Source organism: Uranotaenia lowii, chromosome 3, assembly GCF_029784155.1.
Source record: "Uranotaenia lowii strain MFRU-FL chromosome 3, ASM2978415v1, whole genome shotgun sequence".
Classification (NCBI taxonomy): domain Eukaryota; kingdom Metazoa; phylum Arthropoda; class Insecta; order Diptera; family Culicidae; genus Uranotaenia; species Uranotaenia lowii.
In genome coordinates, this window is record NC_073693.1 from 129,427,911 (window position 1) to 129,447,966 (window position 20,056).

A 20,056-nucleotide genomic window follows, 5' to 3' on the forward strand; every position below is an offset into this window, starting at 1 on the left:
GAAGACTTCGCTCTTGTGCTTGAGCAGATACACGACCATGAAGTGGGTATAGTCGTCGATGAAAGTGACGAAATAGCGGAATCCGTCAAACGTCGGCACCTCCATGTACCCACAAACGTCGGAGTGCACAAGCTCGAGTGGTCTAACCGACCGAGGAAGCTTTGCATTGTTGAACTTGTTGGCTGTCTGTTTTCCTGCCATGCAGCTTTCGCAGACAGCTTGGTTTTTAATTTTGGCTGGTAAATGACAGATACCCTCTGCCATTTTGTCGCGAACCAGCTGCTGTACTGACGCGAGACCAAGATGACCTAGCCTCATATGCCATTTTTGTGTCGTCGTATGGCTTCCAAGCAGCGCTTTTCGATGAGACTGACCAGACCACAGAAAATCAAGACAATACAAGCTGTCAACGATTTTTCCTTCAGCAAACACCTCCCCAGAATATTCAAACCGAACTTGGTTGCCCAGAAAAATCACCCTTTTCCCGTTCTCGGTGCATTTTCGAACTGAGAGTAAATTCTCTTCCAGTTCGGGTATAAAAAGAACGTTGTAGAGTATTATGGGTTTTATTGATTTTCCAACTACGCTTTTTAAAACAACTTTGCCAGTTTTCTTTGCACGTAAACTCTCGCCAGATTTAGCCGTTTCAATAATGACGGGCTCGGCAAGGTCTCTGACGTCCTGGAGAAGTCCTTCATCCTGGACCATATGCTGGGTGGCGCCGGAATCGACGACAAATCTGACCCTGCGCTCTTTTCGTCCGCTGGTAACCCCAGCAGTTGAGCGTCGAGCTTCAACGGCCACCATAATTTTTCCACGTCGGCCTTTACGTTGGGCTGGGCAACGATTTTTGTAGTGCCCCGGCTCACCACACCCGAAGCAAATGATTTTCTCCGCCTTTCGGGCCTTCATCGCGGAGTTTGGTGCTGCATTCCTTGTTGGAAAGTCCCCTCGACTTTGAAATGCTAGCTCTGCGTCCAGGAACATTCTTTTGAGCTCCAGTATCGGTTTCGCGCAAAGGTCCGCAATCGGTAGAACGGTCAAAGCCCCTTTGACATGGTTGTAATCATTGGGAACCGCCGAGATCAGTGCGTGGACCTTTTCATCCGCCGGGATGCTTGCACCCATGCGCTCAAGCTCCCGAACAATCAGATCGTATTCCTCAAACAATTGACTCAACGATCTGATGTTCCTCCGGTGTTTGAGGTCATGGAGCCTATCGCGCATCGCTATCCAAGAATAGGTGCCAACGCGCTGGTACGTCTTCACCAAGATGTCCATGGCCTCCTTCGCATATCGTACCCCGATTATGCGGTTAAGGACGATGTTGTTGACGGCCATCACGATCTCGTCCAGTGCCTCGGAGTCCTCGTTTTTGCGCTTCCGGAGGGCTACCAGGCGCCGTTCCTCCTCTGCGGGCTCCTTCATTGGGATGGCGCAGTCGTCTTCCTCAGGGGTTCGCACCATGGTGTGGATGAGGTTTTTAGCGACTAATCGGCGCTCAATCCTCCATTTCCATGCTGCGAAGGTCTCCTCCCGGCCGTCGAAAAGAAAGTAGCGCATGCTACCCGCAGCGTGACTGGTGACGGCATCGAGAGTACCCCTCTCGGAAGACGGCCCTCCCCGGGCTGGGCAACTGGCGGAGTCGAGAGTAACCCTCTCGGAAACCGACCATTCCCGGGATCGTTCCTTGGCTGCTGGTTCCTCCGGATTCCTGGTGGACCTCGCTTCCTTCTTCGGGACCTGGGCTTGGGACATCTTGGCTGACCACCTCGGACCTCGACTGATTCCTGGATGACCTCGGCTGACCTCTTCGGACCTTGGATGACCTCTTGGGACCTTTGGATGACCTCGTGGGACCTCTGGCTGACCTCTTCGGACCTCTGGCTGGCTGGAATGCTCCTGGACTCGCTAACCGCAAGTTTTCGAAGAATTGGTTTAGAGTACCCCTCTATCGCTATCTCTTATTTTCCTCACCAGACGTATCTGGGCCCATAACCTGTTGAATTCAATGATTTAGCAACAGGGAATTGGTTTGGAAATGAGATACCATTTATTCATTTCTGTTCGTCAAGTCCTTATAAGCTAACTTAGACCTATAGCGATAACAATCTTGTCGCTTAACCTAGGTGATTCTCAACTCAGAATCATTCCTTAAATACTATCGTATTCTGGGCTAACCACCCAGAATAAACTGCCAACACTGCAGGGTAACTCATAACCACTTGCTGTGTTGGCTGAGTTTAGCGTGCATGATGACAACATTTATATTGTTGTTATCATCATTGATCATCATTAACTGTCAACCGCTATTGTTCTCAATATGCGAATTGACGAAAGAGGACGAAACCAAAACAATCGGTTTTGGTTTTGTTCCAATGTGGCCGCGAAATTCGAGTCCAGAAAATCGTGAGTATCAACAGTTATTTACATATTTTACACTGTAACTCAAAAAATAAATGTTTTAAAAACACGTCGTTTAAGACAAAGTTTCATGAATTTGCATTTTAAATAAGTTTGTCGAAAACAGCAAAAAGATAGAAGCTACGGTTTAGAACTTATATTTCATATCTAACTTATAGAGGGATGAATCAAAAATTTCATAACATATTCTTTTAGATCTCATTCTAGTTTAAAACTTCTTCCAAGATACCTAAAGGATAAAATGTGAAACAAAAAAGTTATAAGCAACGATTACGTTTTTCACATTTTGACCATGGTGGTTTGAAGCTAGGAAATGTTTTTTTTCTCTGTAGTTTTACTAATTCCACCTCACAAACGCTCGCTCGCACATCATTGACCGAGCGGATCAATGCATTCATTCATTGTTTCCATCCTCCTTTATCCTGTGATGTGATAGGGGGGGTCATGAAAACGTTTTTATTTTGTTTCCTTCTCAATTCGAATCATCGCCGCTATCTTTCACATCTTATGCCAATGGCGTTGAAATATTGAGAGCTCATGATTGGAGTAAAGGTTCAATTTTGGGTGTACCACTATTTTGGTAAAATTATTTCATTGAACGATTCCTTCAAAATTGTTTGTGCGTTGCATGTGCGCTTGAAAAATTATAAGTTCACGGAAATTTCAATCAACTATTATCCAGCTTTCAAATTCTGTGCACCTAGCGTGATGCAGATGCTACTTTTAAATTTTTACCAGTTAGCTTTCCCAAATTCATATCTTGGAAAAGAAGAAAAAAATTGAAGAATGAGTTCATCTACATTTTGCAGGGTGGCCACAGAACCGGGAAAACCGGAAAAACGGAAAATGAAAATAGAACCGGGAAAACCTGGAAAAAACCGGGAATTCAGATCCATAGCCGGGAAAAATAGACAAGGAAGTCAAAATGCATTTTTGATTCCAAGATCAGGGATTCAACCTAATATTCGGAATTCGGACCTGTAATTTAATTTTCCGAGTCAGAATTCAACAGATAAAAAAAAGTTTTGGGAGAATATCATAAGTTTTGCAATTCAAAACTAATCTGATTTTGCTCCAATTACCCTAAGTTTGAAAAAACACACAATTTTTACTGGAACTCAGAGTTTAAAACTGTCTCTAAAAAGAGAATCAAAATTAAAAAAGTCACTTAAAATTTATTCATGTAAAAGACATACACCGTCTTAGCCGATTTAGGCTTTACAGACTGAATAAATGACGTGGACAACTTAAGATTAACATTTAACACCCAGTACCGAGATGGGAATCGAACCCATGCCATCAGTGGACCAGCGATTACCGTCTTACCACGCTAACCACCCGACCACCGAGACGTACAATGTACCGCGTATCATTAGAATTATTAAAAAAAATCAATCAATTATATGGAATTAATTAATTCAAAGTTAAATTTTGAACTCAGAACTCTTTATTGCAAACTAGGAAATGTAAAAAAAGCTTTTATTATAATTTTCCAGTGGGGCGTTTAGTTGAAGAGCTAAACACAGGACAATGAAACAATAAAAAATAAATCTAAACATCATCTTGACGTACGACACTGTGTCTGTTTTGAAGCTTCAAAACAACAAATGGTAAACTTTCTGTCATGAAATGAACTGTTTGTGAAAAAGATTCATCAGAGGGTCTGGAACTATTTTTTTAAGTTTCGAAATTTACTTTTTTCATTCAAATTATTGGTCTTTATTCATACAGGAAATTCCGAATTACAATTTTCAAAGCTTAAGTATATTACGATTTCTTTGAAAACTAAAGAAAATTAAGAATTTTCAAGAGCTTTGTAGTGAGGGTGTGTTTTTGTGTAGATTCAAAGCAATGGTTTAAATCTAAAAAATGTTCAATTATTCAACAATGCATTGTATCTCCCTCGCAATATACCTATATTCGTGTTTAGAGTAAAGTATTTAAATAAGAAAAAAACCGTGTATTTAAATGTTGAAAATTAAAAGGGTTTATTTTATAACATAAATTGGAAACAATCTCATTCATGGAAAAACTCGTTGAAAAATCAGGAAATTTATGATGTTTTGGCAATTAAATATTTTTATATGGTTCAATGCCTTAGAAATTCGAACCATTCTTTTCCAAAAATTTCTTGAACAAGGGTAATTTTTTTTTGATTGATTTGTTTTAAGACTCGGAAATGAAATTTTTGTTAAAAAATTTCTATACAAAGTCTAATTGGCCATTTTCATAAAGGTGAACCAATTTGACCTTCTTTTTAATGTCTTCAAGCATCATCAAAAAATATTTTTAATGTTTGCAGACATCATACTTTTTTATGATGTCTGAAAATATAAACAACTGGATCTAGCTCATCCAATTACTGAAATATGAAGTACCGATTTTTTTCCATAAACTCCCAATACTAAAAATATGTCTGTGTTCGTATTTTGATCAAATTTGTGAATTTGAAAAGAGTAAAACAACTGATACGCAAAATTTTTAACAAATGATTTTTCGTAATAATTTAAATCTAGGGATTTTATTTAAATTTCAGTATTATTTTTTTAAAGTTATTCTGTTAATGCAACTTTTTTATATGAGCTATTTGGTAATCTTTTTAAAACATTTTTCGTTTACTTTAAAATTATAAGCAGGGCTTCCAAAGTCAATGAATTCAACAACAGAACCATAGGAACTGGGGATTTAAATATTATTTAAAAAAAAAACTCACGAACCACTGGATAAAAATTCAAAATTTTTGTATTCGTGTCTTGTTCACGTTGTCTTACAAATGTTTGAACAAACAAAGTCAAATGAAATTCATCTATTAGTTCAAACATTCTGAAATGTCAAACATTTAAGCTTTTAAGCTTTTTTATAATTTTGAGACTCCGGATGAAGTTTTTTAAATAAGTCGTGGTCGTGGTCTCTAATGTCTTACCTTACAAAACAATAACGTTGTTGCATTAGAATTGAATATTTTGATTATTTTTTCTCCTGCTCGATAAAACAAGGCCAAAAATTTCCATTTTCCTTGTTGACAAGAGGCTGAAGTTAGGGCGCTGTATTCAAATACGCATCTTGTTTTTTTTCTCTACGTTTTTGATAATCATAGGTTAACTTTTGAAAAAAGGGTAACAATCCATCTAAAATTTTTGGGAATTTTCACGATATTTAGAAATAATGTTTAATCACATTGAATCATAGATATTTTTTTAAATCATAAATCAAATCGATTCGCATTCTTCAACAAATTGTTAATGGAATTACAGTCTCCGATAACAAGCCTCATAAATGTTCACCAGTAATGTCAGTTAAAGTTACACTTTAATTTGTGGATTTTTTTTTGCAAGCATAATTTCTCTGGAACTAGAATAGTTAGGGAAATTTTTTTATGAAATGGAGGGTAATAAACAGATTCAAAATCTGTTTTTTTATTTAAGATTGTTATTTTGTTTTTCATATAGGTGTCAGTTCATTAGTTATCAACGATTGATTTCACTAAAAATTTAGTTATTTTAAAATTTCAGTACGCAATATTCCTAAAACTAGAGGTTTTGTAACAAAGTTTCCATAGCTTCAAATAATATTATGTTAACTTTTGAGTATCTTTGAATTTGACACCTTCTTCAAAACTTGTTTTAAGTCTAAATAGTTTGATTCTCCAGATACCTGTAAAATTTGTCTTCCTGAGAACCCCACTTAAAAATATATATTTGGGGGAAGTACAATACAATGCTGAACAAATAACTGTATCTTTTTCACTGATTTGATATCCACAATTATTTGCATTACGAATCTTATATTATTTAAATTTTTTAACATCTTAAACTTTAATAAGCTGTTAGATTATCAACAGAACTGTAAATTTTAGACTATGAAATTCGCTGACCATATTTTGTTTAACTGTTGAGATTAGAATTTAAAATAGGGAACGTGATTTCCTAATTCTGCAATAAGAACGTCAAATGATGCAAAAATAATTTTTGAATAATGGTTGAAAAAACTTCTTCAGCAATATATTTAAAAAATTAATTTGTTTTTTTTTTTAATGTATTGGCTTTGGTAAACTGCAGTTATAACACACTTGGTGTAGAAAAAAGGTCATTTTATAAGTATAAAATATTAAAAAATGATTAAATTTCACATTTGATTGTTTTTGTTTCTTTCAACGGCCATAATGACGACTGGTTGATTAAAAAGTCCTGTTCTATGTACCATTTTTAATTCTTTTTGTGAGCATGATTTAAAAACATCCTTTTAAAATCTATTATACATTCATTATAGTTTCGTTAACCCCAGCTTTTTCGTACACATAACTTTTTTGTAAAAAATGTGAATAAAGCCATAAAATAGAATCGAGTTTCTTTAAATGTTCAATCATATGAGCGTGATAAAGCTGCAAAATCAATGAAATAAGTTGAAAATGTTGATATTTTTTAACGAAATTAGATAATCAAAGCTTTGAACAAACCTTGAATTTCAAAATGAAAAAGTTGTTTTAAAATAACTAAATATTATCGAACTCCAACTTAAAATCTCCAGAATGGAGACATATATTCCAGCAGTTTGCATCTTATAGTCGTTTATAACGTCTTATTGAGTCTTCATGTTACGGTGAATGCTCAATGCACGATATTTTCCTTGCATCAGTTTTATTTCAAAGATAAGGATCTTTAATAAAAAGCGGTTTCTGTTTGTTTGTTTGTGTATTTGTTTGTTTTCAATAACTTCAATAGGCTCAGGCATCTTAACAGCTAGAGAGCTGAAATTTGGCTAAACGTTTTCATATTTTCGGATGACCCTTTTTGAAGAGGGTCGACTATACAACACAAATACTGTTAAAAATGATTTCATAAACAAATTTTTCGGTAGCCGTTTCAATTTTAATATACATATAATTCTGAAATTAAAAGTAAATTTGTTAACACTTTTTTTTAAAATTCTGCAGAAAATGTAGCATGAGCTTTGAGAACGGAACTTTTTAGACCTCAGAATGTTAGTGTTTTAAAAAAATCCGAAAATCGACTTAGTCTAATTAAAGGGCTCGTATGCAGTGAAATGTTAATACAGATTCAGAATTCTGACTTGAAATATAATTTTAAAGTATAATTTTGAACTGGATTCTTATGTTCCAACATCAATTCGGTTGACCCTCTTTAGATGAATAAGTACAGGGATCGACAAAAGCAAATTTGTTTCCTCGATACCTGAATAGGCAGCTCGGCACGTGCCCTTTAGTGAATATATAGGGTTAGTTGCCCTACTTTGGACCCTTTAAGCGGTGGTTTTTAAATAATCACGCTTTTCTCATAAACAAACGGGAGCTTTCTTTCTTTAAAGAAATTTATTTATAGTTCATTATCTTATCTACAAGTTTCAATGAGAATTTTCAACGTAGGTTTCGCCTTTATTGAAAGATTTGCATAGATATTGATGATCAAAATTGCCATCTTTGAACCTACTGTTCCTATTTTGGTACTGTACTGGTACCTTCAATTGGACCTATATCTAAAATTCCTATAAAATATATGATTTTTCGAAAATAAATAAACAAATTCATTAAAAGTGTAATATTTAATTAAATATTACCATAAAAAATATTACAGCTTTTTAACGACTAAAAAAAACTTACATTTCTGTCATGAATATTTTAAACACTTTTACTCCCCGTCAGCTCTATCAGCAGAAAAATAGCTCAAATTTTTATATGTCTACTAACTTATAGTTTATTTGCGTAAAGCTAACAAAAAATGTAAGATATGTTCAATATTGGTTCTGAATTATGCCCCAATTAAAAATTCGCACTTTTGTTGATTTGTTTGGTATTCACACAAAGTTTTTGTGATGTTAGGTCTAAAAATGGAACATTAAAGTCAAAGTCTCCTATATTTGGACCCTTTACAAATTTTCCGGGTTTTCCATTAATTTTAATTTATTTTAGGAAAAATAGGTAATCTGGTTCATATTCTCCATAGTGAAATTAATAACCCTTTAAATATTGGCTTGGACACTGAAAAAACGTGATTTTTCCTTATTTCCTCTCATTTCTCAAATTGCACCCCACTAATTGAGCTGTCTAATTTACCACTGAATAGAAGGCACATTTTTAAAAACGTTGGAAATTTTATGAGAAAGACTTTTTATGGCAAAAAGCGGCATGGAAGGATTCAGGAAGAATAAGAGTGCATTGTGCACATAGCAGCATCTTTATCCTTTGCAATCAAAATGAATTATTAACAATTTTCGGCATTTTAGGACTAAAGTAGGCTCTAGGACCAAAGTAGGAGCACTCACCCTAAATTTGTACCATTTCTCCCATTCGAACGTCAATTGGAGAGAGATCTTCGGGCAAAGCTCTAAGACCAAGGCGTAGGAACTTACTTACTTACTGCAAACAATACATCAGCGGAAAAGTTATAGGCATCGTTCGGCCAATCAACGGCCCCGGGTAGCATCACGTTGATTCGCCGACTGATCCCCTCTCCTTCTCACCTAGCCTGCAAAACCCGAAGGCAGCCCGAAGAAAGTGCCGGGCATAAACAAAACAGTTGTATTTTAATTGCACAAATAAGCGACATGACTTTTATGACTCTCCCTTTTGCAAACGGCCTGGCCTGGTCTGGTGCCCGATTGGGGTAGCCGCCAATCCACCTTCAACATAAATAAACCGAACTCCGCTGCTGGATGTGATGTGGTCGCTTTGAATCACAATTTGTGCTACTTTTTAAGCAAAGGCGCCACCTTTCCGCTTCGTGTTTTTTAAAACCCCTCGCTCGTACTTTCGATCTTCGGGGCCCTCAATCCGCGGAGAGTGAGAAAAAGAATTAACCTTAAAATGGACAGCGGCAAGCAGGCAAACCCGGCGCTAGACACCCCATGAGCCAGGCCAGGCCGTTTTTGCTGCTCGTTAATCTATCATGTCTAATTTAAACGAGTCTAATCATACGGAAATAAAAAAACTGCACATTATTTCTTGCACTTCAATTGATGAGGTGGTTCGGCAGCGAACAGACCTCAAAAAAGTTTGCTCCCTCAGCTTGTTGCTAGGAATCTTCGAGACTTTCACCTTAATAAGCGCATAGAAGCATCACAATGGCAACTGGCGGGTAATGATTATTGCTGCACATAAATTCGAACCCCGAAATGATAAGTTGGTTTTGGCATTCGCAGCTGTGTGCTTTAAAATAAATCATAAAAAAAACTACAGTTGGTATAAAAACGATCTTGGACAGGAAAGGGTCGATTTTATATGTTGGACAAAATCAACGTAATTTATGTAGGTGGTTTTTAATGTTTTTTATAGGATTTTAACTCATTAGGGTAATCCTAGGGTTTTTTTTATTTTCATTTTGAGTTGCTGGCATTATTGTATGTACAGTGAGCGAAATAAGAATAGCACCACTATGTTTTTTGCTTGTTAAAATATGAATGATTGAAAATTACGAAAATTTTCTTCCACAGTTTGTTATGAATTGCTTAACGGATAAATCAAGCATAAGTTTAGTTTTTTTGGATGTAGCAATTGGCGTTGAGGACCAAAAATGTGAAAAAAGGGTGCGAAATAAGAATAGCACCACTTGAGTTTTTCAACAAAAACAAGACTATTTTGATAAATTTACTGTCTAAAAGTGAATAAAAATGCTTCTATGAATTATTTGAGTAGATAACTGGTCAAGAAATAAATACATGTACCATGTGAACGCTTTGGATATTCTAAAATCAATAAATCCAAAAAAAATTAGAATTTCATTAAGGTCACTAAAAGTGATTTTTTTGGACCGATTATCAGAATAAAGTTATACTTTGCGATGGAGCTTGATGGACCAGACGGCTAGCAGTATTATTGGTATGATTTGTAATTGAATCGGAAGTTGAGATGAGCAGGAATTTTGGCGGTTGTACATTTTTGTGCTGGTGATTTTTTTGCAAATCCGGAAAAGCTTTCTGCAGCGTGATCTTCTACAAAACTGTGATGGGAAAATACCTAAAAATCATGAATATGAGCCTGAATAAACCTGGAAAATCAATATTGAGACTAAATTTGGTTTTAACTGCAAGATAGTGCTGCCATCTACGACTTGAAACTGGAAAAAGTGCGTTTTACTGAACAAAAACAAAGTTTATGATCTCCAACCTGTTTTTTTCTGATTCAAAATTAATTCCGAAGATTTGTTTCATCATTTCACGTCATTTAAATAAAGAAAGTAAGTAGTTCGGTAAAGAATTACAGCTCAAATATCAAATTCCTTAACGCTAGAGGAGCATCTCTTAAAACCCCCTTTTAAAACCTTTGAAAACCTTTGGAATTCTAGAAAACTCCTTAAAATGTAATTTTCTATTCAAATAATTCATAGAAGCATTATTATTCATTTTTAGACAGTAAATTTTTCAAAACAATCTTGTCTTTGTTGAAAAACTCAAGTGGTGCTATTCTTATTTCGCACCCTTTTTTCACATTTTTGGTCCTCAACGCCAATTGCTACGTCCAAAAATACTAAACTTATGCTTGATTTATCCGTTAAGCAATTCAGAACAAACTGTGGAAGAAAATTTTCGTAATTTCCAATCATTCATATTTTAACAAGCACAAAACATAGTGGTGCTATTCTTATTTCGCTCACTGTATGTTCATTTGAACTTTACACGGAGAAAAAAAGTATGGTATTTCCAACAATAATCCACTTATATTCAATCATATATCCGATTCATTCTCGACCAACTATAATTATCAAAATAACAACAATACGTTTAATAGACAATCTGATTGATTTCGTACATTCAACCATATATATTATAAATTCTACTATGGTCGTATGATTAATTTTGTGCATTCAACCATAAATAAAATAGATTAAATGTACGACTGATGTCATACATTCAACAATAATTACAGTACATTCAAATATATAATTGATTTGATTATAAATGTGATAGATTCAACTATTATAATACGATTGATTTCATTATAAGTATGATAGATTTAATTATAATAATATTATTGATTTGATTATAAATATGATAGATTCTGGATAGGTAGCAAACTAAAATAATATGATTGATTTAATTATAATTATAATAGATTCAATTTTATTCCTATGATTGATTCAACGAGATCAACTATAAATATTGTTGATTTAAATTCTGTTTATATTGGAAGTTATCATATCTTAAGATGTTTTTTTTTTGAGAATAATTTTATGGCTGCATTTTATTTACTTTTAATTAATGGTTTCAGCATTTTGAATCTAGTTTGTTTAAGTCAAGTCTCCGCTGTTTTTCTTTTTGCATCTTGACGCATGGTTGCTCAGTAAATTGTGCGTCTTAACTTATAGGTCCCGGAAGACGTCCTTAGAAGTTCGTACTTCTGCACCCGGCGAAGATTGACCTTGTGAGGGAAAATTCACTCAATATCATGACATCAATCTATCATTCGCTATACCAACCTTACTGACTTACCTATACTAGTTTCCTGTGGGATCCTGCCAAGATCACTTAAAGGAACGTCGAGACCCACGTCGATTTCGCGAGTAGCCACAGTAGGAATACCTTTCCCAATTCCAGGAAATGGACGACCGCTACCAGGAACTGGTAGAGGGAAATGTTTCCCCATCGCCGGAGAGAGCTTCCGCTTTGCCACCGATGTCAGGAACTGCCGGCTGAGCCCTAAAAACAGCACAACGATCGCTGCACGGAACACGTACTTGTATCACATTTAAGTTTTTTTTATTTTTGTTGATGAACACGGATCAGCACTATAGTGTTCAAGTATCGCACAATCAAACATAAAAATATAGCTTGATTTACTATATTTAAGGTTCAATACCTAGAATCAATCATACATTTGTAGTTAAATCCATCATATTTACAGTTGAATCTATGATATATTTAGTCAAATGTTAGAAGTCATCCAGAAATGTATAGTTGAATCTATTATATTTATGGTTGAATAACTAAAATAAATCATGCAATTGTAGTTGAATTTATCATATTTTCAGTAAAATCAATTATACCACTACCATTGAATCTATTTTATTTATAGTTAAATGTGAGAGGTCAACCAGGAACGTATAGTTGAATCTATTATAAATTATAGTTGAATGCCTGAAATCAATCATACAAATGTAGTTGATTTATCATATCAACAATTGAATCGATTAAAACATAACAGTTGAATCCATTATATTCATAGTTGATTGCGTAAAGTCTATCATCAGTGTGTAGTTGTGTCTATTATATTTATAGACAGTTGGATGCGAAAAAATCAACTACGCTTGATGATAACCAGCTGGAAATAATTAGAACAACTGTGGTCTTTCTTCTCCGTGTACGATTAATTGTCTCCAAGATTTTACATCATGTTATGGCAATTTATTATCAATTAGTGGAGAGAATTAACAGGAAATCATGGAGTTATCAAACTTATATCTTCATGCAGAGCCGTGGGAAGAGCGGTCTATTTTTTGCCCAGACAATGCTTGAATTAAAAAATAATAAATATTTCTTAATACTTTTACTTATTCAGTCCTAAGTTCTTTTAAAATTAGTAGTTTTTGTTTTAAAACAAACTTTTGGAAATACATATTAAAATCTCTTAACTGGTGAGCTAGATTTGGATAAGGAATCCTTAAGTAATACTTTCATCGATTTTGAAATCTTAATTTGCTGTAAAATAATAAAGCTTATTTGATCTGCCCTGAACATAGAATAAGTTTAAATAAGAAAGCCTCCTATTTCTAAAAAAAAATGTTTGCTCACATCAAATAAGCCTCTCAAACTCTCGAGTAAATTCCTTCTTTTAATCTTGGTCCAAATTCAAAGTTTTAGTTTGAAATTTGGCTCTTGATAAAAAAAAACATAAGATAATGAATTGTTAATGAATAAATAAGGTCAGTAAGTTTAAATCTTGAAAAGTCTTAAAAAGGACCATCAGCACAAAAAGAGAAAAATTGCTGTGGTTCAGTCAAATAACAAAATTCAAAAAAAAAATTCTCCTTCAAAACATTTTTTTTTTCCTCAAATCATTGGGTTACAGCTTATCCATATTAATTTAGTGTGCTTTTTTTGTTAAACAAATAAAAATATAGTAATTTGCAGTATAAAAAGTCGTCAGATTTCAAAACATGACAAGTGCTGTTTGGCATCACTTCAAGTTGTAGTGTGTCATGTTCAAAACTACTCAGACAAATAAAGCGAAATGTAAGCTCAAATATATACTAAAAATGATTTTATAGTAGTTCGTGAGGAATTCTTGCATTGGAAGCAGGAAAGGGCTGGAAGTCCAAATCATTAAAACATACATTTTGACATCATTATAAACTCTTTGAAGCTTATTAAAATACAGAAAAAGTTTCAGATCATGAAAAACAAATTTAGAGATCAATTTTAAGAAAGTATTATTGAATTATCTTTGAATTGAAATTCGAAACTCCAGTTGCAACTCTCTTTCAAACGAGTTTGCTTCTAGATTCTTGTGTAATTTGGTTTAAAATGCTGCATTAGAAATATAAGTAAATTTCAATTATTTTAACAAATTTTATTTATTTTTGGAAGGTGTAGCAAAGCACATCGGGTCAGCTAGTGTTTATATAAATTTTCGAATAAAAGTGGACGAGAATTATTTTAAAAACTCTCAGAAACCATAGTTTTCGACTCTATAGGCAACACGTGTCTTATTTTACCAAAACATGTTTGTCAACTCAATCAATTATCTTATCATGTCAAATTGTTTATGCGCATTGATTTCTAAAGAAAATCTCGAATGAATTTTTGTATGGGATCCCCTCTTTTGAAAACGAAAACGGCTGAAATTATTTTGAATAATCTCATTTCTTTAAAACTTAGATGTGTGCCAAATTAATCGAAATAGTTTAAAAAATGTTCGAGTTCTGTCCCACTTGGTATGGGATGAACAAACAACCCCCACCCCCAAATAACTTTCTACAATCTATATTTCAAATCATCTGAATATGTCAAAACTTATCCAACAATAGGGGAGAATGGGGATACTTGGTCCCCTTTTCTTATGTTTATCATATCTTTTTGAAAAAAATAACAACTCGACGTCTTTGTATTTTCTGACAGCGTGTAATTTCAAGTTTATATGCTCCAAAATTTGGAACGATACATGAACCTCTAGAAGAACTAGAAGCATTTTCGTGGGAGTAAAAATATTGCGATATTTTTGAAGTTAAGGGAGACTTGATCCTTTATTGAAGTAGACTTGATTCTTCATTCCGGGTTCCCTAGTCTTTGCAAAAAATCAAACAAAATTTAAAAATAGAATGTCAATTGACTGTTTTGGTCATGTTTTTCCTCATTTCACAATTTATAAATATCAGAAGAAGAAAATTCCAAAACCATGTCTCAATCCTAGTGTCATTGTATAGTTTAAGGCGCTATTTACTGAATTTAAGAGAAAATCAACATTCTTAGCCCATTTTGCCATGATATTATTGTATAATATCAGTTATTGGATGAATAATCGTCTATTTAGTCGACATTTTTCCCGCAAGTTTAGACTTTAAACTCGCTAATACGTTGAATCAAAAAATCAAAACTTTACATCGATTTCGTATGAAAATGCTGGCTCGGATTACGCGGAATCTCAGATCACCGGAACTCGGATGAGTGGGGTTCTACTGTATAATATACATATATACAATTATATATAACATAGATTTGAATAAAGATAATTAGCGGTAAAAAGGGCCATATCACCCATATTCAATTTGGTCAAACGAAATACCCGCATAGCGAAAAACCATTCTTTGAATCTTTCGAATTATTCGGGTCTGATTATATTAATAGTTAGAATTTCTTCTGGGTCATCGCTAATGTGGCTTCGCTAGAAACGAGTAGAAACTATTTCTAAAAGATACGATTGATCTTCCAAGAAACGAAATGAGTAATTTAGCAACGCGCCTCTAAGATAAAAAAATATTCCTGAAAGATAAAATTAATAATCATGAAATAAAATTGATTATTTTAGCAACGCGCCCCGAATTTTTCTGCTGTCAAATCACACGTGGCCGATTAATATTTTATTTCAATGGAAAGTGCTGCAAAACAAAGGATTTTTTTCTTTTGATTTTGGGGTAAATAATAATTCCTTTGTTTCAAATAATTTTGAGAACTTAAAAGTCCTAATTTTGGCATGAGGGCATTCTTCTTGGGCCGCTCAATAGAATGGCTAAATATACAGAGACGACTGCCTATAAATGCTACTGTTTTCTCTGCATAGGTCTCACAAAGTTTATCCTCCGTTTTGGTGGGATTCGGAATTTTGCCATTACGCAAAAACTGTGGTGGCGTGAATAAAAATTAAAATATATTGTGTTTGTGCCGAAAGAGGAGAACCGGCTAGATTTGTCAAAACTTTGACCAAATTAAAAATTTTGATTAATTTTTTGGAGGTCAAGCTTAGGGAAACGGAAATCGTAATCAAAAATAGCTTTGATTTGGAAAAAGGGTGCTTCAAAGTTATTATGAATGTCGCACAAGGTGCTCAACAATTAAAGTTGAAAAATTTCTTCATTGGATGCTATCTCAAATATCACTTGACAGAACGTCAATTTGCACATGTAAACATTACATTACTAGACAGCTTCATTGAAAATTTCGTCAATTTTCATCCATGCATTAAAAAGTAATTCAAAAAACAAAGTGTTGAATTTTTTTTTTTCGAATACACACCTTAGAATGAAAATCCTGGTTCATGATTCAAGTTCTCTAACTTACGCTATCAGGCCCCCATCAAACAGCACTTTATTTGACTACGACTTCGACTTCAGGTTATTTCACGTCATAAGAATGTCCTAACTTAGGTTTTCAAACAACTGCTGTACGATAATTTTGTAATCATTTTAAACCATATTCATTCTCCTGCCACAATTCAATTAAACATGAAGATCACACCGTGGCCAATAAACCTGTTCCATAGTATTGATGACTTTTTTATGGAAATATATCTCAAAGTAAACCCGGCGATTAAAAAATGGTGGCGCTGATGATGACGATGATGAAGATCATCAGCATAATGGATATTATGACATAAGGATTACCCGCGCACGTTTGTTGTGAGTAGCAGCATGATGGTAAATAGTCCTTTCTGACTATGGGGTTATGTTTCATGCATAATCAAACTAGCCTCGCTGGCTGCTCGTTTGCTTTAGAGCTATTTTATGGAGGAGACGACTGGCTCAGGAATGTCAACTATGCATAAAATTACGCCTTTTTGAATATTGAAAAAGGTGTAACCCGTCTACGCTAATGGTGCATAATAGCACCAGCAGCACAAGCACCGAGAGCAATGCATTGGGTCTTTGGATAGAAACTTGTATATTCATAAGAACATCCGGTCCCCATTCATGGGGACTGGCTCTGTGTAGTTTTTTTTTCTAGAACTTATGAACAATGTGTTGGTACCTTAGAATAATTCTTTATTTTTCTTGCATTTTTCCAGACACATCCCCAAAGCCAAAGCAACAACCATCGCAGAAACTCCGGAACTCAAACGGATAGCGGAAAATACCAAAATTCAGTCCAACGTCAAATATCACGCAGACTTCGAGAAGCAGAAAGGGAAAGTCACACAGGTAAGTCACCCGATAAAAAGGGCAACAAAAAAAGTTCGATCCGTCTTCTGTTAGTATAAAGGTAAGCCTAAAGTAAGTCGACCACCCGACAATTTGTTTGTTGCTGGAAAAACTCGCTGAAGAAGAGACAGAGGAAGCAAAACTAAATATAGCACACACAAAAAAGGGCAAAGATCGCAACGTGGTTGCAAAAGTTAGCCTAAGTGCATTTGTTTTTCTTGTTCGGATAAAGGGGGAGTCTTGAAGCTCGTTTCGTATTGTGTTGTTGTGTAGCAATTTTGACACTAGAGGGCGAACCCTTTGGATCCTTTGGGCTTATTTTTCGCCTTGCCCAGTTTCCTATGGCGATGGTGGCGGCGTATTTGTTTTGGAAATGCCGTGCAATGGTGTTTTCAGAAAACTGTAACAAAGACGATTCAGTGAAAGTTGCTCGGCTTAAGACGCCATCAGAGGCTTCAATTTCGGCATGGAAATAGACAATGAAAAGCAGTACAAATTTGAAGACATCGGGCATAAACTGTTAATGTGGGTTAAACTTTTTTTTGCGGAATCACACTGTTGAGTAAGGATATATCAGAATTTTTCTGAAGCTTATTAGAAAACTTATTAAGCCATGAGCAAAGTAGATTTATCTGATAATCTAATAATCAGCTTTTATGACCCAATCTAGGTTGTAGGCGGCTGAAGACTGAGGCCGAAAAAAGGCCAAACGTTCAGCTAAAGGATCTTGAGGCCAAAGCCTATAAGAGCCGAGGGTCTTCCAGAGGAAATCCTACCTCTATTTAACGTGACACGATACAAACTAACCGACTAATCGACTATTTTGTTAACGAGTTCAGCTCCGAGGGTCTTTCAGAAACGTGGGTTTTTCTGAGCCGAAAGTCTTTCGAGGTCGCGAGTTTTTCCAGGATTGAGGGTCTTTCAGAGCCGAGGATTTTTCGGACCGAGAGTCTATAAGGGCCAGAGGATTTTCAAGGTCAGGGATCTTTCAAGGTCGAGTGTCTTTCAGGACCAAGAGTCTTTAAGGGCCGAGAGTTTTTCAAGGCAGTTATTTCAAAGCTGAGGGTTTTTCAGAGCCGAGATTCTTTCGGATCCGAAGGAAACGAGGATGTTTTAGAGAGGATAGTTTTTCAGTCAGGCTCGCGAATCGTCCAGAGTTGAAGGTCTTTCATGGCCGAGGGTTTTTCAGTTCCGGAGGTCTGCCAACCACCAGAGCGTTTCTAGGTTGAGTGTTTTTCAGAGTCGAGTGTATTTCAAAACCGGTTCTTCATCAGGTCCAATGTAATGGTCTTCCAGGCTCGAATATTTTGTTAAAGAGTCTTTCAGTACCGAGGGTCTTTCATGAACGAGGGTAAAGCCGAGAGTCTTTCAAGGCCGTGGGTCTTACGATTGTTGAGGTTTTTACAGGGTCTAAGATTTTTCGGGCCGAGAGTCTTTAAGGGCCGGAAGATTTTCAAGGTCGAGTATCTTTTAGGGCCAAGGGTTTTTCAGAGCCGAGAGTCTTTCGGGGCCCAGAGTCTATCAGGGACAAATTTCTTCCAGAAACGAGGATCTCTTAGGAACGAGAGTTTTCCAGTCCCAAAGGTATTACAGGGTCGAGGATCTTCCAGGATTGAAGGTCTTTCAGGGCTGAAGGGTTTTCAGCGCCGAAGGTCTGCCAACCACACGAACGTTTTCAGGTCAAGGGTTTTTAGAGTTTCAAACAGATTTTTCTTCAGTACCCATCCAATGATCTTCCAGGCTCGAGTATTTTGTTAATGAGTCTTTCAGGGCCGAGGGTCTTTCAGGAATGATGGGTTTTCAGAGCCGAGAATCTGTCGGGGCTGAGGGTCTTTCCAGGATTGAAGGTCTTTCAGGGCCAAAGATTTTTCGGGTCAAGGGTCTTTAAGGGCCAGAGGATTTTCAAGGCCAGGGGTCTTTCAAGGCGAGGGGTCTTTCAAGATCTTGTGCCTTTCAGGGCCGAAAGTTTTTCAAAGCGAAAGTTTTTCAGGGCCGAGTTAGTTCAAAGCCGATTGTTTTTCAAAGCCGAAGGTTTTTCAGAGCCAAGAGTCTTTCGGGGCCGAGGGTCTATCAGGGACAAAGTTCTTTCAGAACCGAGGATCTTTTAGAGACGAGAGTTGTTCAGTCCCAAAGGTGACCGAGGGTCTTTCAAGGCCGAGGATTTTTCAGAGTCTTACGATGCCTAGGATTTTTCCAGGATTGAGGGTCGAGTGTCTTTCAGGGCCGTAAGTCTTTCAGGACCGGGAGTCTTTCAAGGCCGAGGGTTTTTCAGAGCCGAGGGATTTTTGGGGCCGAGGGACTTTCAGGGCCGAAGTTCTTCCAAAATCGAGAATCTTTCAAAGACGAAAGTTTTTCAGTCCCAAAGATATTACTGGGCCGAGGATCTTCCAGGATTGAAGGTCTTTCAGGGCTGAGAGCCTTTGAAGCCGAAAGTTTTCCAGTGCCGCAGATCATGTAGCGCCGAGAAACTTTCAGGGCCAAGGATCTTTCAGGGTCGAAGGACATTGAAGTCGAGTGATGCAGAAAATCTTTAAGCCCAAATTCTTTGTACCGAATGATTCCTTTGAGGCTAGGTTCTTTGAAGCCGAGGGTTGAAAAAACTCTCAAGATCGAGATGCTTTGAAGCAGTGATTGGGTTTTGGAGGCCGTAGGATTGAAAGCCAAAGAGGCTCTTGAGGTCGAGTTGTCTTGAAACCGAGGGCTTTGAGATCGAGAGTCTTTTAGACTGAAAGTTTTTTAGACTGAAGTTCTTGAAAGCTTAAGATCTTTAGGCAGACAATATTTTTAGAAGACGGTCTCTCAGGCCAGGGTCTTTAAGGCCAAGAGTCTTTAAGATCGAGAAAATCTCATGGATCTTCAAGCCGAGAGTTATTGAGGCCAAGGGTATTTGATGGAGGAGCTTTTTTAAATCATTGAAGGTTTTGAGGCCATGAGAAGGTCATGAGATCGAAAATCTTTAAAGCCGAGGCTTTTGAGGCCGTGGGTTGTTTTATGCCATGTTTAATGCCATGCACTTTGCCATGCCATGCACTTTTTAAGTCCCAGAAACTTTT

General features: G+C 36.1%; 1 protein-coding gene across 5 annotated transcripts in view; it reads left to right on the plus strand.

Annotated features, from left to right (window-relative positions):
• LOC129750795 (LIM and SH3 domain protein Lasp) overlaps positions 1-20,056 on the plus strand; it is a 254,186-nt gene that overhangs the window by 191,352 nt on the left and 42,778 nt on the right. For all 5 annotated transcript variants that reach the window (XM_055745872.1, XM_055745868.1, XM_055745869.1 and 2 more), the window contains one exon: positions 16,871-17,003. In XM_055745872.1, coding sequence (XP_055601847.1) covers positions 16,871-17,003 — 133 coding nt within the window. The remainder of the gene's footprint in view (positions 1-16,870; positions 17,004-20,056) is intronic.